The following is a 25,180-nucleotide window of genomic DNA, read 5'->3' as shown; positions in this document are numbered from 1 at the left end:
GCAGTTTCCTAACAGGAACAGATTTCTTTGGAGTGGAGAAGGCAGGGGAGGAGGAGAGGATGAGAATGAAAATCAAAGAATGGTTCACAGCTGCAGCATTTTCTGATTAGATAATGACGGTCTGTGATACAATATGAACATGTCCTGTTTACACTGGACCTTGCAGCATGATCTGACAGGCAACAGTAAAAGCAATTATACAAACACCATTCCTGAAATGTGTTTCACTAGATACTGTTACAGATATCCAGTGCTAGAGACTCTAAAATCTCCCCAGAAAGTATTCCAATCTCCTTATCATTAAACAGCTTTTCTTAATATCAACCCTGATTCTTTCTTGCTGCACCTTAAGTCCATTACTCCTTGTTCTTCCCAACTGTAATAAACAAAAAAAAGCTGTGATTATTCTTTTCCTCTTTCCAGCAGACTTTTATGCACCAAGAGACCTTTATCTTCAGCTCTATCTTTTCTTTTTTAGCTTAAGCAACTCTTTTTGTAATCTTTCCTCTGCAGCCTGGCTTGGCAGCTCTGGGATCACTCCTGCTGCTTTCCCATGCCCTCAGCAGCTGCCCCGTGCCCCAAAGGGAGCACCCAGCACCAGACAGAAGATTAAAGTGGCCTATTCTAATGTGATGAAGACTCACACAAAAGCCACATTAGGATTAATTAATTTAATAGAGAATTTAATTAATTAAAGCCGCATTAAAGTCAAATTAATTAGAGAATTATTTTTTGAGCAAACTAAAGCTTGTGTTCTCCACCCAGGCATAATAAACTGCCCTGCAATGGGATCTCTCCAACTCAGTGTGGCTCACTCCCACCTAAAGACAAACATCTGGGTATGAGATGCCCTGTGGGATCTGGCACATCCGCACAGACCTGAGGGATCTGGCACAGGCCATGTCTGAGGCTGTAACAGACCCCATAGTCTGGGGCATCCTGTGGCACCACTCATCCCACCTTTCAGTAGCCATATGAAATCAAAATGCTTCCCAGATCTCCAGTGAGGATATAGGGCACCTTGGCAACACAGCCAGTGGTTAATTTCTAATTTGGACGCACCCAAAGTCACTTGAGATGGATCCCACCCCGTGCATCAGCTGAGCTGTAAGGAATTCCATGCTCATGCTCATTGCTTGTGGCAAAGAAAAGCCGCACTTAGATTTTCTTCTGCTTGAGATGTAAGGAAGCCATGCTGATAGTCACCAAAAATTTGGTTTAATTGCTTTTTCACTAGTTCCAGATCTATTTAAATCTTGCCTGGATGGGGAGAAACATGGCCTAGTATTAACAAGATTGCAATCCCTCAAACTAGAGCAAGATTAGCATCCTTACACTGCTCAATATTCAATGATGAACCCTTTTAAAGGCACAGCTGGGAAGAGTCAGGGAAAGCTTGGAGACTGTGACTAGAATTTAAGATTTCTCTGCTTAGAAAAAAAAAACAACAACTTACCTGCACACTCATGAATTCTCCCCAGTCCTATTAAATCAGCAAATGTGATCTGTATAGTGGATAAAGCTCTATTCTCCTTCCATTTATGTGCCTTTGACATCAGTGAAAGCCTGAAGTTACAGATTATTCTCTTTTCTTTAAGCTCTTAACCAAAAAAAAAGATGTTTCAGGAAAAGGGTAATATCCACTGGGAGAGACTCTAAAGAGGAAAGATAAATACCAATAGAGTTTATTTTACTTTTTATATACTTCAGGTCTATGTAAGAAAAATGTCTCCTACAGTAAAAAGAACTGATGCAAGAATTGTTTCTTGTAAATGGACAGCATTGTTGTCTGTAAAAAGAATGATGCATTGTGGCTCACTAGACAAAAGAGGAAAAACTATGAAGAATATACCCAAACCCACTAAAAATGGATCAAATGCTGCACTTACTGTGACATTAAAATCATAATGAATTTCAGACGCACCTTGTAAATTGTTTTTCCTAGAGTCATCTTAAAAAAAGTAAAAATGAAGTTGTGCTTTATGAAGAGGAACAGGTTTGTGTAGATGTTTCCTAGTCTCCAAAATTCATTCCACAGAAAACCTTAATCCCTTAATTCCCCAGCAGGGAATAGAGGAATGACTGAATTTTGTCAAAGGCTCGTGCCACCAATCCTGAACTCACAGCAGGCTGTGAGGTGGAACAAAATTAAGAGACATCAGAGCTTGCCAAACAAGAACAAGCTTCTAAACAAGGATAAGGACACATCCTCATGTGATGGAATTGTGGAAAATATTTCTCTGAAGACCAGGAAGTCAAGTGTCTCTAAGGAAATCCTTTCTCCTCACAAAGACAGATATGCAATGACTCTTTCAAAGTGAAATGAAATCCCAAATTGCCCCTCCCCACACAGAACTCCTTGCTTTTCATTCCTCAATTTCAAAATGTTTCCAAGAGCTTTGCATGTCGCTGGAGTCAGATTTAGAAAGGCTGCAGCTGACTCTCTTTTCTCCTCTTGAGCACAAGTTGAACGTAACAATTCCATTCTCCGCTTCCGATAGCGCCAGGCCTCGACCCGCGAGCTGCGCTACAAAGCTGTCCTGCCAGGCCTGAGATTTCTTTCAGGAATATGGAAAACACCTTTGATTAAAGTGCTTCCAGGCTTTGTCAAAATGGAAATAAAAGCAATTTCATTTTCTGTAGCTTTTTTTCTCCTTACATATCATTTTCCCTTCATGATCAATACAGTTATTAAAGAACAACAGGGGGATAAGAATTTACTTTCTCAGCTACTTCCTAACCATTGGAGGTGCCCCAGGTTCTTTGCAGCGTTTAAACACAGCTGGCACAGGTGACATGTGATTTTGGAAGGAACAACAGACTCCACCAGCAGAAGCCAGAAAGGCAGCAGGATTCCCTACTCAGTACAAAAGGATACTAAATATTAGGTTTTAGGCAAAGAAGTCAAACTCTCACTGTTTAGTAAAGTGGTTTTTTGAAGGTATTTGTCTACCAAGATGAAAGCAAGATGTTCATCTCCTGGCCACTGCTCATCACAGACTGAGGCACAATATCCAAGAGAAAAAGGATGAACAATCTTCCAGAGGCATGGGAAAGGGAGCTTAGCCTGTTTTCTTCCAGATGCCTAAATTTTAAGTACCAAGTCTGATGAGATGAACTGACTGCAGGTCCCTTACACTGTCCCTATGGAAAGACGGACTCTTAAACTGGTGCTCATCAGTAAATCAAGTTAAAAATCAAGGCACAGAAACTAGAATATAAATTGCCATGGTAGAATCCAACGATTAGTTTCACTGTGGGTTTGAAAACCAATGTGGCATCTTTAGAGTCACCCAGTGGTTTGAGTTGGGAAGGACTTCAATCATCTCATTCCAAATCCCCACCATGGGCAGGGACACCTTCCACTGTCCCAGGTTGCTCCAAGCCCTGTCCAGCCTGGCCTTGGATACTTCCAGGGATGGGACAGGCACAGCTTCTCTGTGCCAGGGCCTTCACTCTCATAGTGAAGAATTTAATCCTTAGATCTAATATAAATTGACCCTTTGTCAGTTTAAAGCCATTGCCCCTTGTCCTGCCACCCCAGGCCCTTCTTAAAATTTCCCCTCCAGGTTTCCTGTCCGTTCCCTTTAGACACTTGAAGGGGCTCTAAGATCTCCCCAGAGCATTCTCTTCTCCAGGCTGGATACCCCCAGCTGTCCCAGCTTGACTCCAGAGCAGAGAGAGCAGAGCAGAGGGTCTCCAACCCTCTGAGCATCTTTGTGGCCTCCCCTAACTCACTGACCCTTCAGTGACTTTACATGGAATACCTGAGGAATGGTGACAGTGCCTGGACAGGCAGGAGAGCTGAGCAGAACACTGCTGCCTGCATGTGCAGATTTTCAGCAGAGGTTTCCAGTGCAAACACTGACCAAGCTTGACCATTTTGCTGCTTGATGAGATGTGACAGGCTCACAGCCCAGTGCAATAACACTTCAGGCTACACAGCTGGGACTCAAGGATACTTAAATTCTGTTCCTTATTTCCATGGATCCCAGTTAGTTATGCATCTCCAGTGATAATACCCCTAGCTCCATGGTATCCCTATCCCATTAAGAGGTAAGTCTAATACAATTTCTCAAAGCTTTGACCTTTGAGCAGGGCAATTTATTATATGAGCTGCCACTGGGCACAAAGATGAGTCTAAGTGTGGTTTTCCAGTCAGTAACCAAGGATTTCCATTCACTCCTCTGTTAAATGAGGCCATTAAGAGAAATGTAACTCGCTAGTTTATGCTGCTGCTAGCAAGGGAAAATTGCTTTTTAATCTCTGACCCCTCAAAATGAAATTGTACCCTGGAAAGAGATTCTGTTAAATAAATGAATTAGAAAAACAAAAGATAGTCTGTGATTTCCTTCTGCCGACTCTGACTTGTCACAGATCAGACTTGTTCAGAGCTTTCAAAACAGAAAATTCTTGCCTTTGAAATACTGAAGGCAGGCCACCACAATCAGTGCAACTGATATTTTTAAGAATATTCTTGACTTGGAACAGCCTCACCACTGCATTCCACCAAGGTGAACAGTCAGTAAAATCTGTGTCCTACCTCTTCATCTTCCCACCAGAGAAAACAGATTGATCACCAATGGCTCACCACTAAACTTGCTCCCAAATCCTTCATATCACACCAAATCACAGAATGGCTTGGGTCAGGGGGAATCTTAAAGATCATCCAGTTCCAAACCCCTGCCATGGGCAGGGACACCTTCCACTATCCCAGGCTGCTCCAAGCCCTGTCCAGCCTGGCTTTGGACACTTCCAGGGATGGGGCAGCCACAGCTTCTCTGGGCAACCTGTGCCAGGGCCTCACCACCCTCACAGGGAAGAATTTCTTCCTAATATCCAATCTCAACGTGCAATCTGTCAGTTTAAAGTCATTCCCCACTGTCTTATCACTCTGCCCTTGTAAAAAGTTCCTCTCCAGATTTGTTTTATCCCCCTCCAGGTACCTCAAAGGCCACATTAAGTTCACCCTGGAGTCCTCTCTTCTCCAGGCTGAACAATCATAATCCTCTCAGCCTTTCCTCACAGGAGAGGTGCTCCATCCCTCAAATCATGTTCATGGCCTCTTCTGGATTCCTTCCCTTCTCCACTCATGCCCCTTCCACTTCCTCCTTGAATGGTTTGTGCTTAAATAAAAAATGAGCTCACACAGTGGAATTTCTTTTTTCTTCACAAAAGTTTCACAGTTGGTGTTTTATAAAAAATGGGAAAAAAAGACTAAGCTACTACCTGGATCAGGCATCTCTCCCTTTTGGGTGTTACAAAGGAAGAGATGTTCTGCTGTGATTAGACACAGCCTAAAAGATTTTACCCTTACACACAGGAACACACAACTGCATGACATCCAAAAGCTCTAAACAACCCCTTTCTTAATAAATATTTGATCACACAGATCCATTATTTACAGAAAACAAAGAGAGTTTTAAATAAATGTTGTGGCTCAGACCTTGCTGAGGTTAAGTTGCTGCATTCACACAGTTCATTTATCACATGGACTGGCGCTGACTCGAGAACCACTTCCCACAGAAAGCAGCTGTTTTGTAAATGGCTGCATTAAAATACAGTAAAAAAAGCTGGCAAAGACAGAAGCTGCTTCAAAATAAAGCACTCTAAAATCTGAAAACTCTGCCTGCTGCTCATAGGGAGCCAGTGAGCAAGAAAAAAAGGAGGCAGAAGTTTTATTCCAGCCAACTGCTGCTGGAGAAGGGTCTGGAGCACGAGTCTGATGAGGAGCAGCTGAGGGAGCTGGGGAGGCTCAGCCTGGAGAAAAGGAGGCTCAGGCAGGACCTTCTTGCTCTCTACAACTCTCTGAAAGGAAGGTGTAGCCAGGTCAGAGCCAGTCTTTTCTCCCAGGAAAAAAGTGCCAGGTTAAGGGGAAATGGCCTCAAGTTGTGCCAGGGGAGGTGTAGATCAGATATTAGGAAAAAAAAATCTTCACTGAAAGGTTTGTTAACCACTGAAACAGGCTGCTCAAGGACTCAGTGGAGTGACCATTCCTGGAGGCATTTAAAAAAACATCAAAATGTGGTGTTTGGGGACATTGTTTAGTGGTGGACCTGGCAGTGCTGGGTTTGAGGTCAGACTGGATAATCTCAGTAGCCTTGTCCAAAGTAAATGATTCTGTGATTCAATGTAATCACAGAAAGCACTGCCCCACACAGCTCTGCTGCTCAGACCACACTGAGAGAAGGATTTGCTCCAAGGCTCTGTAGCAATACAGACCACATTGGGGCACATCTGACAGGAAATATGAGCAAAGATCTGTGTTTAGGAGGTTTTGAGCAACCTGGGCAAGCAGATTACTGGGATCATTATAAGGGAATGGAATGCTTGAGGCAGCAGTGGGGCTGGCATCTTCAGCAGGGGACGACAGGGAGGCTGCAATTGGCAGCAAAAATGAAAAATAAATATGGCTTAATGGGAGAGTGAAAGGGGTGGAATTAAAACAAGTGCTATGGGGAAGAAATTGCTTTGAAGCTCAGGAAATTCAGTCTGAGTGGGAAACCCAGGCAAAAGTTCCTGAACTGAACTGGTGTGAATGTGTTGCTGTGGACTGAGAGAAAGTGGAGAGGGTCTGCAAATTGGTTTGAGAGTTTCAAGCAATTTGTGCAGGACTTCTTTTCCTAACTGGAGTTGATGGTACAGAACCATGAAGGTGCTGTATGGTGGCAAAGTTTCTTTCTTCTGCTGAAGAGGAGGATTAAGGCTCTGTCATGTAATTAAACAGTCACATCAGTAATGGCTTTTGCTTGGAGTCCTTACAGAGTCCTGAGTTCCTACTGCAGCTTTAATTCAGCTGCCATCACTTTCACAGGCAGGAGCTGCCAGGAGAAAGAATAGCTCTGTAATCCCCTGAATGAAACTTCTAAGTGCTAATTATCCAGAGGAGCTGCAAACTCAGCCACGCTCATCGTGGTGACAGACACGGACAAACAGCAACACGAGGCTGATTGTTTGTGTTGTATCCTAGAGCTTGCTCTAGTGATGTTACATCTCTGTCACAAATCTGCCAAATGAGCACCCAGCCTTTTCTTGTCCTAGGAGATCACAGAATTGCAGAGTTATTTAAGTTGGAAAAGACCTCTAAGGCCATCTAACCCAACCCTTGACTGATCACCACCTTGTCATCTAAGTGCCACATCCAGCCATTTCTTGAACATCTCTAGGGACGGTTTATTCCACCACCTCCCTGGACAGCCCATTCCAATTCCAATTCCAATTCCAATTCCAATTCCAATTCCAATTCCAATTCCAATTCCAGTTTGACAATTTCTTCCATACAGAAATTCTTCTTCAGACATTTCTCATCCACATCCCTCCCCAGCTCTTTTGCCCTTCTCTGAACATGCTCCAGCCCCTCAATGTCTTTCTTGAAGGGAGGGATGCCAGCTGAGGGAGCTGGGGTGGGGCTCAGCCTGGAGAAAAGGAGGCCTGGGGAGAACCTTCTTGCCCTCTACAACCCTCTGAAAGGAATGTGTAGCCAGGTGGGGGTCAGCCTCTTCTCCCAGGTAAAAAGTGACAGGTTAAGGGGAAATGGCCTCAATTTGCATCAAGATAATCCAACCACGCTTGTCCCCTGTGGCTTTGCAGTTGCTGGACGGCTGCTGCCCATGTCAGTGTGCAATCACTGTGCCATTTGGCTCTTAATTGTAAAACTAAGCTTAAAATTATTTAGTGGCAGAAAAAGACAAGGTCTTAGAGCATACCCATAGTGAAGAGGAAGAGATGATCTTCATTGTCACAATATTTATAAGCAACATGTGCTTTGAGAGGCTACCATGCCAAAAAATTTTGAAGACTCTGAGGATGTGATTTTTGAAATTCTAAATTTCTTTTGTTGTTAAAATACCAATGAATTATTTGAGTGAAAGTTGAAGACAGTCCCTTATCAGTGGTCCCCAGGCAATAAGATCTCTGCAAATATCACAGATTTATGGAGCTTTTTTTCCTCAGAGCTCCAGCCTTCAAAGTGCCCCTCTGTGTACCCGTGAGAGCCAGACCCAGGAATTGCTTCTTTACTGGGAAAAAAATTGTTCTTCGACTACACAAGTGGGTCACCGAACTGCTGCTTGCCTTTGGGATGCCAGTGAATCCAAATTAACTTGACTTCCACAGAGGATACAGGGAAGGAAAGCAACCAGCATTAATCAGAGCAGCACAAGCAGCTCTTCCAAAACAAATTAGCTTCAGCAGCCAGCACACAGAGTCCTTCAGTCAGTGAGGCCAAGCTGAACTTAGGCCAAACTTTGCATAAAAAAAGAGAGCAACTGGTTTAATGTGTACTGGTGACTGATAACTGGTTTAATGGTGTAATGTGTTTCTTTTCCTTCTTTTAACTCACCAGCAGGATGCTCTGAGCAAAGTAAAAGTGCTCATCTCCACACAGCCATCCCTTTAGCGTGATGCCCAGCTCACCTAAACTAACCCCAAGGGCAGGTTGGGTGTCTAGATATTCCCTTTTTCCCAATAAAGAGACAGGTGATAGGCATGGGATTAATTTTCCATTGAATATTTGTGGTATAATTGATAGAATCTCAATTTAATGGACAAAGGAGAGAACAAACCTGTCCTAAGAGGCAGCCACCAGACCTCCCTATGTCAGACATCTCCTGTGAGATAAGACAAGCTGTGCTGAAAGCAATTCCTCCAAATGAATCATGGAAAGGAGGTTTGGACCCTTAAACCCACATCACCACCAAACACACTTGTATCTGGTCCAACAAATCTCTCTTCCAGAGAGCAATCTGACCCCAGTTAAAATCAGTGTTTTGAGATGGGTGGGATGAATAATTTTCTCTGAGGGCAGGGACAAGGAAATTTCAAGAGGCAAATCTGGGCCACTGGTATTAATGGCAGAGTCATCATTCCTGCTCAAGGCCAAGGAGAAATGAGACCCTCACTGAGAAAAAGGCATTTAGGCAAGACCAGTGCAGGAGATAATTTCTACTGACTTCTCCTTGACAGATTTGTTGGCCTCAGTCATTTTTCAATATGTGTATATATATGTATATATGTATAAGAATATATATATTCCAAAACTCTGACAGCTCCCACTAATTTTTCAGAGTTTAGATAGGGCACATGAGAATTCACTCAAAGGAATAAAATTCTGCTGTTAGCACACACAGCTCAAGAGGAAGGAGCACCTTATCAAATTTAAAATGCAGAAAAAGGAGCTCATGGTAAAGATATTTACCTTTTTTTTAACATTTCTATCATTTCAGGGAACCTAAATGTCTTATTTTGTAGTAGCTAAGGAAAAGCTATTTACTGGTTCTTTGTTATTTTAATGTGCAGGTTGGGACTGGTTCTCCAAGTTGTATTGTTGAAGTGACTGCATGGGTTACATGCAAATACTGTGTTAAATAACCAGCCACTGAATCATTATTCCTGACAGAAATCCCTCCATTAAGTTCTACAGAAGGTCTTAAACTTGAATCTTTCAGCAGTGTTGACATTTCTGATTTCTCAATTTATGTGTACATTTGTTGATAGACTAATAAAAACACTGCATTGACTAATAAAAATACTGCACACACACACACACGTTTATGTACATATAAACAGTAATAAATAACAAATGTTTGTAAGCCAGTCTGCATTTACAGGATAATCACACTGTAACATAAGTAACAAGCAAACATACTCATGAATGAGCAGTTTAACATGAGGAGGAAAAACTGCTCAGTTTTTAAGATTTAAGAAACAGCTTTTGCCTTTGGTCCCTGAGCAGCACAGATGAGCACAGACAGAATTTAGAGCGTGTAAAGCTCTGGCAGGTCCCTTAAAAGCAGTTCACCCACGGGGCCATCTGGCTGATCACTCTCCCAAACCCATCCCAGATATTTCCAAAGCATCCAAAATCAGGCAGACTACCCGGAAGGATGACCTGTACTCACACTGCATTCTCCAAATGCATGCAAGGGGCATCAGCATTCCTCCCTACAGCATCCCTGAGGGCTCAGGGCCCTTCCTGTCCCATCATGGGGACAGTGTCCCTTGGGGTGTAAGATGAGCAGATATGTGGCACAGAACACGAGGCACCACATGCAGCTTGACCAGCCCCCAGGCCAGCACTGGAAGTGACAGAAATGTCACCTGTTTTCTGTTCATGGTGACAGAGAACAAGCTGGGTTTACACATGTTTTCCTGGTGATCCACATCCAGTAGGGCACAGGACAGTTCCCTGCGCTCCACAGGAGATCTGGATTGCACATTTCCTTTAGCAGCCAAAGTTCTGCAAGTGATATTTGTCATTATGGACTTGTTTCAAGTGCAAGAGAGCCTCTGTTTTCTCATGTACACCAATCAGTTCATATTTATGCCCTTGGCAGGGGTTGCCTTGCTAAAACTGGCTATATCTTTATCCTGATGAACACATCTGAGGAAAAAAGGGCCTCTTGTCTGGGCAGGCTATTTCAGAAGCTCCTGCTAGCTGAAGGAAGCAGAGCCTTTAGACTGTGCTGCATTCATTTTCCGCCTGACTCCTCTTTGACCTTCTTAGCCAAAGTCATCATTAACTCATTTGCAGCTTTGCAATCAGCTCTACAGTCAGGTCAAGTATTAAATTCATTCCAGTTCCATTTTAGGCTTCATGTGGTATGTAACAAGTTATTTTCAAAGTGAATGCAGGATTACATGCAGGGCGGCACACATTATCTTGAATATATATACATTAAAAACCAAAATGTAGCTGAACACAGCGCTTATTTTCTGCAATATCAAAGTTCTACAAAACTCACTCTTATTACCCAAAACTGGGACAATGTGTTTCACCAGAAAATGAGCTATAGATAATTTTAAAATCGCATCAGTCCATTACATCAGAGTAAAATGACTGTGAGTCTTACTCCTTTGGTCTAGACGTTTGCTCCAGAGCTTCAGAGTTTACTGTGTCCAAGTAAACTTGGACAGTTAGTTTAACAACAAGTTAATTGAATTAGAATTAAAAAATTGAAAGAATTAAAAAATTCTTGTTACGAATGGGTATTTTTAATAACATCTGCAGTTATTGTGAGTTATTCTCAAAGCCAAATAATAACATAGAATTGTGATATATTTGTTGCATCCTTATAATCTCTATAGTAAATCAATATTCCTGTTATATTGTGTTCAAAAAGTATATACCAAATTTTTAGTTGCCTTTTTTTATAATAATAGAGTGAGTTGTGTTGTCATCTGATATAGATTAAGTGTTAATAAAATTAATCAAAGTTAAATTTCATTATGTTTAAGTTTAAGTGTTTTTAACTTAAGTTATAACTTTTATATTCTTTTGATGTTAAGTTTTATTGCTTCCTTTTATCATAATTAATTTTTAACAGGTTTAAATATTGTTTTAAGTTAAATTGCTTCATGTTTTATTGAAGACATTTGTTTAAACTGCAAGGTATAGTTATTTTCCTGGAGAGGTGAAGATAACTACAACTGAAACAGCTGTGATAGACCACTAGTGAATACCTACTTAAGGATAGAGTTGAATGCAATCTGTAACACCCTTAACTTCATCGAGAGTTCTATTGTTGCAATCTCTGCAGTTTTCATTTGTTATAGCTTTCTTATTTTTCAGTGTTTCCAGAATTTTAAGAAGATGTACCATTGCTGAAGATCAACTGCCATGGGAGAGGCTTCAGATTAAATCAACTGCTAAATGGTTTAATTAGTCTAGTACCTAAAGCTTCTGATCATTTGTTTTATACAAATGCCTTTTAACAGTTTATTGTGCTGTAAGCATCTCATAGCTGCTACTATTGAGAACCTTGTGTTAGAAATGAGTTAAGAAGCATCTTTCCAGTTTAAAGCCTAGGCCCTAGCCAAGCCTTGACTTTACCTGGATAAAGAATTTACCAATAAACCCAGAAGTTTTCTGCATCAAAACAATATTCAAGTCAATTTGACTTAGCAATTAGTAAATTAATATAGCAGCTGAATTTTACAGTGGGCTTAGAAAATTGTTATCCAGACATGATTTTCCAATCTTCCATTGATTTATCAGCTGTGGCAGACTCTGGGATGAACTAACAGGCACCATGTGCTCTTATGGACCTCAGCTACATTTTGTCAAAACTCCAGACACCTGGAAATCACCAATTGATGCTTGAGGAAAAAGATAACTAGCAGGTTTTTCTTCTGTCAGTCACAATGTAATTGATAACAATATCTTCTTTGTTCCTTCCCCCACCCCCTTCATCCCTAGAAAGTACTAACTATAACCATCAAAGAGTTCTTTCTGGGCAAGCTGTTTTCAAAAAGATTAATGTTTGTGTGCGTATGTGTGTGTGTATGTGTTTATGTTCTATTCTTGCTCCAGTGAAGAAAAAAAAAACAATTCACAAAAAAATCCCTCAAATTGCCTTTGAAAAGAGCTGAACACCACCACCACAGCCATTATTCACCAACCACATCATGTTGTTTGACAACTCAAGTTGTTTTCTTAAAGTACTGTTGCCTGATTATAGGGAAACACACAAAACAGAAGCACATATGCACTTAAATTATGTGGTTTTTATGGTGTCTTTGCAAGAACAACAGTAGCTAATTGTTGACTTTCCTACTGGGAAATGTCTGTTTAATATGCAGATCTCTTAATGACTGCTCTAAAAGCAAATTGCCTGTGCTATGGTAATCTAATCATATATATATATATATATATAGAGAGAGAGAGAGAGAGAGATATTTATATATATAAAGAAGTTTAGTTCCTACTTAGAATATGCTTTATCATCTTTCCAGGTTGCACAAATCCACGTGCCCAGTGGTTCACAGCTGCCAGGTGTTTTGGCTATTGCAAATACTGTCACTGAAAGCATTTGTAGGATTTTTTTTAGTCCCACTTACTTGGTGCTGACTTGCTTTTGCCAACTGCTCATTGGCTGAGTCTACGTTAGAAGAAGAGGTCTCAATGTTGGCTTCAATGCTATCTGCAAATTAAAAGAGGATAATTTCAGGGTAAAAACCATAAAACAAAGGTTTTACTCCAACAGCAATTCAGCAATTTACTCATGGGCATGAAGAGAGGAGCAGCCTCTTGTTTGTGTCCTGTTGTTCTTCAAGGAAGTGGTTTGATCCATTCTGATGAAGACCCAACCCATCGGTCAGAGGCAGGGTGGCTGACAGCTCTCCACGTGTCCCCTGACAGGATGGAGGCTGCCTCTCATCCCATTCCTTCCGAAATCAATGGGAAGAATGACAGGGAATTCAACAGAAAGTGGCTCAAGGCTGATAAATTTCCTAGATTAAATAACATAGAAGGGACATGGCGCCTGAAATTATCTCAATATTAGAGTGCAGGGATGAGATTCATGCGGGTCCATGTGGGTTATTGACCATGCCCAGGTGTCTGTTCTTGATCAAATCATCTCAGACAAGAGCACAGAGAGCAAATCCAGGGTGTGCAATTCCTCCCACTCCCCAGGAGCTGATCAGATTAAACAATCCACAAGCCATATTCCTGGACCACATTTCCGAGCTGCAGTGGAGGTCTGTGAAATGGCTCAGATTGAGACAAATTGCTGGAATCTACAATTAAAGGAGAAGAATCTCACCCAATATTGATATGTTTGGCACTGAGGGAAGCCTGGAGGGACCACAAGGAATCAAATTGAGACTGGAAAATAAAGGTTATCAGCTACCCATCACAACTGGCAGGTCTCCACTTCCATCAAAAACAAATATTAACTTTGACTCCTGACTGTGCTTAGCAAACAAGACAGCTATAGTATAAAACATGCAAAAAAGGGTTTGTTTTTCCAGCAGAAATCTTGGAAATCCTGACCAGCTTGTCCCCCAAGAGATATGCAGCTAATAATTTCTGCTCACAGTGGAAGAGGATGTGCCCTTGGTCTATTTCTTGATCAAATGGGTGGTTTTGAGCACAAAATACACCACAGTGCATGAACTCGATCAGGAGAACTCAGCCTCAGGTAGAAACTGGAGAATAAGGCTCCAGGGATCTCTCTAATCCTTAATAAAACCAATGGAAATTCTTCAATTAATAGTATCAGGAGTTGGATTAAGACATTCCACAAAAGATTCAAGCAATTTATTCTTTAAAGTTCTAAAGGGAAGAACAGGAATTAATCTCATCACTTTTGTGGTGGACAAAGAAATGAAGGTTCACAGATAATTTGTGGAAAGTGGTTGCATTCAGATTTTGCCATTTTAAATGAAAGAGCGTTAAAATCTGTTAATATAATTATGCACTTACAATAATAAATCAAAATAAAATAATTTTTTTAAAAGGGAAGAAAGGAAAAAAAACAAACAACCCACAAAAAAAAGAGAAAAAGAGCAAAACCCCAAGTGCCTAATCAGTGTAACAGAATTTGCTTGTATATAAAGTTTCTTGGGATCTTAGTGCAGACACCCTTCACTGCTCAACGTCTCTTAAAGGCTGATTAGCCTCAGAAAATTAATCGTTTAGGCAGAGAGGAGCTACAGAGGTAAATGTATTAAATATATCCTCCTAAAACAAGAGTAATCTGTCTGTACTTCTCCTGGGGAAGAAGGAAATCACAGAAGCAGCTTAATTTAGCTCCCCTAAAAGGCCCTCCAGAGGAGCCCAACGCTTTCCACCGCCTGCAGGGAGGCATGAGGAGATTTGCCTCCATTAGATAAAATTAAACACTGTGCACACCCCCGAGTGCTCCCTGGAATGGGAGAACCAAACCTTAGGCGCTGTTTTTGCGAGCATCATCTCTGTTTTCCCCAGCACAGGCTTCCTAAGGACTCGTGCTGCACGTCCTGGATGAGTCCGTGGGATGTCACAGAGGGAGCCTGGGCCCTGGTGGAACTGATGCTGTTCTCCCAGTGGAGGAATGCCAGCCTTGAAATAAGTAAAGCTCCCATTTAAATTCTATTTTTTGAAGCAGCTCGTAATCCTGAGGCACAGGGGAAAAACTAAAACAAGCAAAAAGACCCCACCTAACCAGCTCTGAAACTCTACAATAGCGAGACATAAATATGTAAAGCAACTTAACCAGATGTTTCTGCTGATTAACTCAGGAAAGCAAGGAGAGGAATTTGGCTCAGATCACAAAGAAATAAGCAATAATTCAATGACGTTAATAAGTCAATGATGACTGTGTCACTGACAGACATTTCAGTGGATCTTTGCTGAACGAGTGGTGGTTCACTGCCTCACCCTGGCCACTCTCAGGCTCCTTGCCAAGGTACCTCACTTGGGGATGGAGAGACAAGGCTGGCAGGGTCCTCTGGAGGCTGAAAAAACCTGCTGGAGGGATCTGCCTTTCCCTTTGGCTTTGGGATGAAGGGACAGTGAGTTTGTTCCCAAACAGATTAGACAATCCAGCCCTGGGTGCAGAATTTCTCAAAGAAACGGAATCCCACGACAACTTTCTGCCCTCAGACTCTGGTGACAAATTTATTGTACAATTTGAAAACAAAAATCCCAAAGGGCTGCAGTCGACGTTTTGATAAACTCAAGGACAGGACTGCACCAAAGCAGATGGTGTTTGCAACCAAATACATCAGAGAATTAGGAAAATATTTATAATTTTTCATCTAAAAAAAAAGATCTTGCAATAGGAGTAGTGAAGGTGACAGAGCTAGCCAGGCTTTAGATTCAATTTTTTTATGATTCTGTGACACGTTTATCACACAGAGATGGAAATAACGATGATCCTAAGAGAGATCTTTCAATTCCAGATGTTTATCTGTGTCCTGAGATCAAGCCCTTCTAATGACCAATGATGAGTCTTATATGGGAAATTACTGGATTGACAGTGGCTGGAGTGGGGGTTTTGCCCTAATCTTTCAAGGAATCACTCACAAGGCCTGAATTTTTACAGCAGCAACAATGGATTGCTTTCACAAGGCAGAATTTCAGCTAAACCCCTTGAAAGACAGGAAAGTGAGCTCGTGAATGAGAATTTCTAAATGCTCCCACTTGGCAGTAACCAAAATGAGCCCCTTCAGGTTTTCATAGTATGCTTTTATTTTTAGCACTTTAATAAGCTTAACCCTCTTTTATCGCTACAACTTCTGGCTAAAAATAATCAGTATAGCATACTGAGAGGCACAATAAAAAGAAGGAAAAAAAATTGAGTATTTTGGTAATGCATAGAGGTTTCTTTCCTAATTAAAAGCCAAGTTTGGAGGGAAATTGCTTTCAGTGTGAAAATGAATTTTGCCCATTTGAATTGCCATGCACTTGGAAAGTTTTAAGTGAGTGTCATTCCATGAACAAAAGACCCTCAGGCTTAGTGAAGACAGAATTGTGGATGTTAAAGGGAAGGAAAACGATGACAACTCTTCCAGAGCAAAGTTTAAAATGGCTCAGGGTTAGTCATTTGCAAACTTCAGTGTAAACATCAAGTTATAAATTCTGCACACGAGAGGACTTATAAAATAATTGTGCTCATATGTTAAATCCAGGCTAAATGGGTCACACTGGCTTAGATTGGTGCAAGAAAATACAATTTTCAGCACTGTGAGTCATCAGGAGCTGTGGTTTTTACTTCCAAAAAAAGGCAGATAGAACCTACCTTGCTATCTGATTTTAGCAGAGCTCTAATTCTTCCACACAGCAACACATCACAACCCTCAGAGGTAAGGACTGAGGCACTGAAAAACCAGTCAGCACCATTTTCCAGGCAGGCCTGGAAAGAGTATTTAAAGTACCCTAAAATGTCATAACCAGCTCCTCCTGTTGGTTTTCTTCAGCCAACTGCCCAAACCCCTTGGTCTGAATGAATAAAAGTGGCTACAGGGCCCAACACCAGCCTAAATTCACAGCACTTTTTCTCCTGAATGATTTATGCTGTCCTTGAAATGCGTCTTGGAAATGTCAAGTATCTGCTGCATATGGATGTGCTGATAAATGGTACTGCCCTGCCAGAGGTTTGCCATGCCTGCCAGGATACATCTCCCAGGGATTTAAAATTCAAACATTTTCCTGTGCGTATCTGTTGGAAAACAACATGTCCTGACAGGGAAAAAGGCACCTCCTCTCATCTGCTCGCTGCTAAATGGCAGAGAGCAGGAATATTGTCACTTTGGCATCTGGAAAGCAATTTACTGCTCCTTCTTACAGACAAAAGTGGCCTCAAATTCTTGGTGCTTGCCACAGGAGAAGAGCCAGAATAGGAGGAGTGTCCTGAGGGTTCTGGGCCCAGTGACCACTGCCCAGTCTCAGTCACCCATACAAGGGGTCCTTAATTCCCATAGATGCTCTCAGGTGGCCTGGGATAATCAATCCAAGGCTCTACCTTTAAACCCACAAAATTAGCACATGTGAGGATATTATATCACTGCAACAGACCTGATTAATTTTCTTTTTTTTCCTGATTTCCTTCTTTTCCTGATTAAAAAAAGTTATTTCAGCAGGGGGTGGTTTTGGTGAAGTAATTTATGGGTGTGTCAGACTTTTTTATTCCCCAAAAAATCTCTGAAAGTAATTTACAGGGGAAAACAGCTCAAATAGCTTTGAATGGGAAATTTCAGATAGTTGCCTGTAGCACACCCTTTCTTTTCATAGAATCAGAGAATCATGGAATGGTTTGGATTGGAAAGGGCCTTAAAATAATCTTGTTGCAACCTCCTGCCATGGGCAGGGACACCTTGCGCTGTCCAAGGTTGTGCCAAGCCCTGTCCAACCTGGCCTTGAACTCTTCCAGGGATGGGGAGTCCATAATTTCTCTGGGCAACCTTTTCCTTGTGATTTATGCTCAACACATCTTTTTTTTATTTTTTTTTTTTTAATTATGGAAAATATCCAAATTAAAAAAAAATAAAATATGTTTCTTTACATTTACAAATTAAAAAAAAAAAGAAGTAAAGATCAAATTTCTTTTTTCCAAATCCAGTTTGTGAATTGAAACAGTTTGGATAAATCCCTTAATTTTATTTGCATGCAGCATTTTTCAGAAGTCTGGTTTTGCCTATAATTAACACAAAACTCACTTTCCATCTCACAGGTGAGTTATCAAGTCCTATTGCTGATGAAAGAAGTTTCAATCTGAGTTTGTCACTGGAATAAATAAGGTTGGTAGGGGTGTGGATTCACAGAAATAAATATATTTTATTTCTGATTGCTGTCTTGAAAAGATCATATATTTTACCTACCAAGTAAGGTCACTGCTATTTACAACTTGCTTGACTTCTTTTGCTTCACATGGCTTGTTTGATTTACTTAAACTGCTCAAGCCATGTTTCCCAAACAGTCTGGCAGAGAATTGCACCTCCCAGCAGAAATAAACCACCCACCTGAGCAGCTTCTGCCATTCTGACATTTACTGCTCAATTGCAGCATTAGCAGAAACTGAGACTACGGCAATTCCAACTTCCCAAAAACTGCTTTGGAAAAATTGATGTGAGAAGAATCCTACGGGTGGCAATAAACCTCGTGGAAGGAAGAGCCTTGCTTCTGTACAAAATTAGCTGGCTCATTAACTGTAATTATACCAGCCCAATCACATTATGAGGGTCAAACACAGAAACAAACACAGCAGACAAATCTTTAGGCGTTAGTAAATTTGCAAGTGTGGAGTCGCCCATCACTCTTCTCCTTGTAAACCAGCATGTGCTGTCTCACCAACTCTGCTAAATGTGCAGAGCTAAATGTGAGTCCTCACGCGAGGGATGGCACAGAAATCACACTCACAGGGAGCAGGAGACAAACACAGAAGCTCATGCAATTTTTGTGTTGCTTGTTATCTTGAGTCAAATCAGTCAGTCAGAGATCACAGGAGCCCACACCTGGCTCCAACAACTTTGTCACAGTAGAAGCCACCAAGCAGTGCCTCGTGAAAGCTGAGGCTGTCCAGCCCTGCCCAGAGAGCTGTTCAGAGAAAGCCACCAGTGCTGCAGCCCAGATAAACAGGGAAAAGTGGCACAAAATACACCAGAGAATCACAGAATTATTTTTCACTGACACGTCACTCTGGGTCTTATCAAGTGGCTGAAAGCAACACAGCCAAGAGAAGATTTCCCAATCCACTAGGAACCAATAAGAACATAAATGTACACATTCCCATAACAGCCTCCTCTGAGAGATCACTTAGGAATCTTAACCAAATGAGAGGCTTTGCAGGCCACATTCAGATCAGAGATATTAAAGCTGCTGCATTCAGGTATTTGGGGACCGTTCTCAAGACGTGTTCATTTTCTGCAGATGTCCCAGCTGAGGTACATAACTCGGGAGGGTTTAGTTAAGGCTCCAGCTGAATGATTTCCCAACTCAGCTTGCAGTCTGACAACAGGCTATGCCATCCAGGCAGTCAGACTGGAGGAGGATGTGTTGATGGACCTTTCTGAGAGTGTTTACATGTCAAACCAGCCTTCAGGTCAAAAAGGCAACAAAGTAGACTTGATTTCACAGGAAAAAATAAAATAAAAAATAAAAATAAATAAAAAATAAAATTAAAATACCCCAAACCCCAAACTGAAAAACCCTCCCCGTATTCCAAAGCTTCCAAAATGAGCAACCTGTTTCCATTCATGCAAATATCTTTTCCTTTGAAGGAAATTTATGGCTATTGTTGCCATCACCATGAAAAATGTGAAAACATGGCACTTCAGTGAATGGCAGCATCACTCAGGGACTGAACACATTGGCCCCTCAAGAAGTTCCTCCTGACTGAAGGAATCCAGCAGCTTCCATGTCTTTACTTCTTTTTCCAGTTCTCTCAGCTCCAGCCTGACAGACACCAGGCAGAGATGTTTGTAAAGTGAGGGAACGACGACTTTAGATCACATTAAGAATTTTTTAAACCCAGTTATTTTTACATATAAAAAGTCCATACTTCAAGAGTGAAGTGAAAGCTAAGTAGCACCAACATCCAAGTCTGGATATGTATTGGTCTAAAAACAAAGTCTGAGGAAATCTTAATTATGACACAGTAGGGCATTGATCTGTTCTGAGGAAGCAACCAATTAGAGGGATGGAGCGCCTCTCCCAAGAGGAAAGGTTGAGACAATTGGAACTGTTCAAACTGGAAAAGAGAAGGGTTTTTGGTGACCTAATTGTGGCCTTCAAGTACCAGAAACTAAAATAGAGTAGGCTTAGTAGGAAGAAATTCGTCCCTGTGAGGGTGGTGAGGCCTTGGTACAGGTTGTCCAGAGAAGCCCCATTCCTGGAAGTGTCCAAGGCCAGGTTGGATGGGGCTTGGAGCAACCTGGGATAGTGGAAGGTTTCCCTGTCCATGGCACATGGGCTGGAACTGGTTGATCTTTAAGGTCCCTTCCAACCCAGATTGTCCTGTGATTCCATGATTCTTTCAGCCAGAGAGACTTGCTGTGCAAAGATAGATTTGTGTACATTAATTCTGGACAAAGAGGTAGAGAACTGGTAAATTCCTTCCTGTGTTGCTGCTCTTGCAATATTAAAACAGGTGGCCACTATGTGAGCTTGGGATCTTTTCCCATTTTTGGGAGTTGGGAAGGTTGCAGACACACAAAGCTTGGTTGCAAAACTGCTCAAAAGAGTTAGAAATGTGAGGCCTTTAAAAGTGTAAAATGTTTTCAGAACAATGAGGGTCTTTCCTTGTGCCTTTGTGAAATTCAGTGGAGCTGTAAACAGTGATAGAGGTGGTGGAATTGAATTAGAGTAGTTTAGATAAGGGATGTAGGTTTTGAACGTTATTCTGGCATAACTATTAAGATTCCATACGCAGGTAGCATGGAAAAACAGCTTTTCTAAAACACAGATCATTTCCTTTTGCCATGGGCAAAAAAAAAAAAAGAGCACTAACTCCTATTCAGGTCAACTTTATTCTCAGCTACAAGATAAACAGAAGCTTACAAATTGGACAAACATGCACTTGCTTTCATCAGGTTCCAATACAAATATTGGCAGCTGTGTTGTTGACACTTTCTTCAGAGGAAGTGAGGATTTAAGGATTCTCCTCTCCCTAAAACCAGTCACAAAACTGATTCCATGGAAGTTTGCATACATATCCCAGTGCAACAAATCAAAGTAGAAGCTCTCACATATAAAATAGAGATGCTCAGTGTAAAATACTGGGAATGTTTCAGACTGTTGGGAGCTCACAGTTCACTTGAGTGGCCATCTATGAGCATGGACAGGAGTTATTGTTGCTGTTGCAATAACCTCCAACATAATTTACTTCTCACAGTGCCAAGCCTTGAATCCTTGGATGCATTGGCTTCAGAATCCTTCTGCTGCCATGACAATAAAATTTAGTGGATATGAACCAACCCCTTCTGGCCATCTGGAGATCTTGCCATTTGTACATCAGATCCCCAAAGCTGTCAACGAGGCACACCAGAACCTCCTGGAATATTTATGCCCTGCTGTTTTGTCCTTCCAGTTGACACTGGGGTGGTTGGAATCCCCCGTGAGGACCAGAGGTGAGGCTATTCCTGTCCATCTCTAGAGGGCCTCATCCACTTTGCCTGTCCTCCTTTTAATCCTGACCCATAAACTTTCCATCAGCTTCTCATCCATCCCCAGTCAGCATCCCATGCACTCCAGCTGTTCTCTCTATAAAGGGCAACACTTCCTCCTCATTTTCCTACCCTGCCCATCCTAACAGAGCTCACATCCCTCCAAGGCAACACTTCCACCACATCTCCATGATCCAAACAAAACCAGCCCTGCAAATTCACACAGATCTCTAATGCCTCACGTTTAGTCCCGATCCTTTGTGCTTTTAGCAGTGCTCAGCTCCTGCAGATGATTTGGGATATTTGTCCATGATGGTGGTGCCTGGTAGGCACTTCCCTGCTCACATCCAGATCTGAAGGTGACCCTGCTCACACCTCATTTTGGTGACTTTGGGAGCCCTTCCTGCCACACCACCCCATTTTCAGCAATCCTGTCCTCTGTTCCCACAGGGCTGCTGTGGATTCCTCACCTCCCTCCCCCACCATTACTAAATGTCTCCTTATGTGGTGGATCCCACCAGTCTGCAAATCCACAAACAGGGTCCCAGCGAACCCCAAACACCCACCAACACCATTTCCACAGCCAATTATTGTTTTCTCCTATTGGTGTCCTCCTCCTTGCCCTCTTTCCCCTCAGCCCACGTGATGAAGCTGCACTGGGATGCCTTTGCCGAGAGCTCCTGCAGGATTGTATTGGGAAGACTCTGCTGATTCCCAGCTAACCCAGGCCATTGGCTTGTTTTGGTCTCAAAGGCTTGGGCTCACTGATGTGGTAATGCATAATTAAATATTTGCATGAAAGAGATGCCAGGACCAGGAACTTGGGCTCAGAGTTTGTTTGCAGAAGATGTAAAATAACAGAGATATCCTCTCCCAAGTCTGCATTTTATTTCTTCCCTGCACGACAGAAATCACTCTGTCCTCTAGGGAGTGTTATCAAAGTGTTCATTAAGGCACAGACCAGACAAACTCCCCACAATTCTCCCCAGCTCAGGTGAACCAAAGAGGGATTTTCTCTGGGAACATTCTTCTGAGGGACTCATCTCATTTTCCCTGTTTTTGTATTTTCCCTGTGTTTCCTATACAAGCACGCACAGAGCTTTCATTCCACGCATGTCAGAGGAATGGACTAAAAAAATAAAATAAAACAAGTGCCAGGAGAGCTGTCTCTTGTCATCATGGAATTTTCACTGTGGGGGTTTCAACATCTCTTGCCTCCTGATTCTTTATCTCCCTTACTTTTATGTAATTTGAATGTTGAAAGATAAACAGTGGGACCCTTCAGCAATTGGTTGGGAAGATACCTCAATTGCCTGTTAGAATTAAAAGATATTCCTTTAAAAAACTGTTAAAAATCTGCTGGAGTGTAAAGGAAGAAGGACAACAACAAAAAAGCCCCATAAAACCTTATTTTTGGCTCAAAGACAAAATGTCCTACTTAGTCTAACAGCTTCTCACAGGGAAGTTAATACTGGGATGGCTTCTATGCATGGGTAAAGTCTTAAAATAATAAATATTGCCTTAAGAAAAGGAGTTGTGAGGATCTTGAAGCTAGCTGATGTATGTTGTCATGTCCCTCAAGGCATTAGCATCTGATGTGCTTTTAGAGATGAATCAGGCTCCAAAGCTATCCATGTACAAAAATAAGCTTTCAAGAGAGAAAGTATCAAGCATCAAGAGGGAAAAAAAAAAATAAAAAGAAAAAAAAAAAGAAAAGAAGAAGAAGAAAAAAAGAAAATATACTAAAAAGCTGATTTTAAATATAATTTTTTTTTTTTTGATGCCCCTGTGAACATGAATGGTGTTTCTCAGAGGGGTGTAGATAACTCATTTCAGTGTAAAAGGAAATATCTTATGGTAACAGAAATTTGCAGTGATATGAACTCGGTAAAGAAATCCAGAAAAGCAGAGAAGAGTTTCTGCTTTTAAAATCTGCATATGGCTGTCTTAGGACTTCTCCTGCTCCCAGGAGCACCAGTGAAAACTCCATCTGAGCCTGCAGGTAAGACATATCCCCACAAATCCTGCTGCTCTGGAGTTTAGGTCCCTCAACCAGCCCTTAGGACTATTAGCTCCCAAATTTAGAAGTGGAAAGTTGTCTCAGAAGTACCACCTGTTATTATTGTGCATACAAAAACAAGAGAGAGAGAAAAAATCTGATTTTCCTTCACATCATCAAAAAAGAGCAGTGACAAAGGTCAGAGAGGGCTGATCTAAAGTTTCTAATCCTGCTGTTCACAAGACCTGGTGTCTCTCAGCCATGGGCTGCTCCAAAAGATAGGACTAGGAGTTATTCTCATCTCTTTTCCCAGTTCTCTCCATCCAGTTTTTTCCTAGTCATTCGTAGCTGGAGCACAAGAGATCAACTAATGGGCAGAAACTTCAGACTGTATATGAGCACATCTTGATGTGTGGCTTCTGTAAATTTAATTAGATACACCCTGCTATGTGGAATGAAAATTCTATTTGGAAACAAAAAGCTGCTTAATTTTCTCTAATTTCATCAATAATCATAATAATAATTTCCACTACTATTGTTTTTTAATTACAGTTCCAAGTAGAAAGGAAAAATTGGATCCCTTTCCAGTTAATGTTATATATTCTACAGCTTCCTTTTTACAGTCAAAAGGGAATGGATTCATCTCCCTGTGAATTCTATTTTATGCTAAATATACCAGCAAACTGTCCATAACATAAGAACCTTATTGCACAGGGCAGCTTGTCAGATCCAAACAGCTCTGGATGTACAAAATGCTCAGAACACAGGGTAAATAATCTCAGCATCAACAGAGGGCTGCTCATGAGGGACAAGATCATTTTGGGATGGTGGAAGAGGGCAATAAAGGCCATAATTTTCATGTGACACCTACCTATTGTGTCTCCTTGCTCGTGCACCATGGAGGCCAGGTCTTTGATGATCTGGTTCACATCCAACATGTCGCTCTGAAAAGACAGAAATCCTAACATTAACGAGGAATGGGGAATATCCAAGTAGGAAAGGCACTTTCCACAGACCGGCTTGGCAAAAGAAAAACACAAACCCAGAAATCTTCATCAGTGTAAAAGGGAAAGTTATAATGCTCCAGTAGTAAAAAATTCCCTCAGAGCTGTGGTTTGCTGGATCTAAGTCAGCCAGCTGACTCAAGCCTTGTGAGGGGAACAAGTGGAAAGATCAGATTTTATGGTTGCTTTTCAGAATTGTGGAGGACTAAGGAAAAACAACAATAAAAACAACAGCGGCAAACCCTTCTCTTTCTAAAAAAGTTATTGGTGACGCAGGCCATTCATCCCAGACTGTTCTCTCCTACACAGAAAAAGGCCATCTCTCAGCACAGAATCATCTGATGCTATTCATAAACTGGTGGAGAGACAATCGAAAACTCCCTGAATTTCAAATTACCTTATTGGTAGGGCAATAAGGAAAGAGCTGTTTGATGAACAGATTCATTTATATGTTTTCACATTGTAAAAAAAAGAAAAAAAAAAAAGTAACTACATTCAGCTCTGAAATTTTCTCTGTGAAAACACAGCAAATTACCCATGAGTTTGTTTCCTTCATTTCTGAGTACTTACAGTATAAAAGAGCAATGTGAGCATATGTTGACATCATATGACACTGTGCCTTGTAAAAAGAATTAATTTAACAATAATAGACATAATAATATAGACACTGCTAAATGCACTACCAGTAAGGCAGCATTACCAGAGCAGAAAAAAAAGACACTTAAAAAAGGATGTATCATTATTTTTTCATCTGTACAAGTCAGAGAATCATAGAAACACTGAAATGGGCAGGAACCTCTGGAAATTATTT

The 25,180-nt window shown here is 41.4% G+C and overlaps 1 protein-coding gene across 15 annotated transcripts in view; it reads right to left on the bottom strand.

Moving 5' to 3' along the window:
- The window catches only part of TSNARE1 (t-SNARE domain containing 1), a 455,536-nt gene that overhangs the window by 161,669 nt on the left and 268,687 nt on the right, over nucleotides 1-25,180 (bottom strand). For 11 of the 15 annotated variants that reach the window (XM_088056786.1, XM_088056777.1, XM_088056781.1 and 8 more), the window contains one exon: nucleotides 24,237-24,309. In XM_088056786.1, the coding sequence (XP_087912912.1) occupies nucleotides 24,237-24,309 (73 nt within the window). Of the gene's footprint in view, nucleotides 1-12,837; nucleotides 12,921-24,236; nucleotides 24,310-25,180 lie in introns of all 15 variants that reach the window. The other 4 variants (XM_014254330.2, XM_088056822.1, XM_088056828.1 and 1 more) reach the window with 1 other exon arrangement.

The sequence above is a fragment of the Pseudopodoces humilis genome, chromosome 1 (assembly GCF_049639895.1).
Source record: "Pseudopodoces humilis isolate 2021_Gansu_Grassland_sample_001 chromosome 1, ASM4963989v1, whole genome shotgun sequence".
Classification (NCBI taxonomy): domain Eukaryota; kingdom Metazoa; phylum Chordata; class Aves; order Passeriformes; family Paridae; genus Pseudopodoces; species Pseudopodoces humilis.
This window is presented reverse-complemented; position numbering and strand designations above follow the sequence as displayed.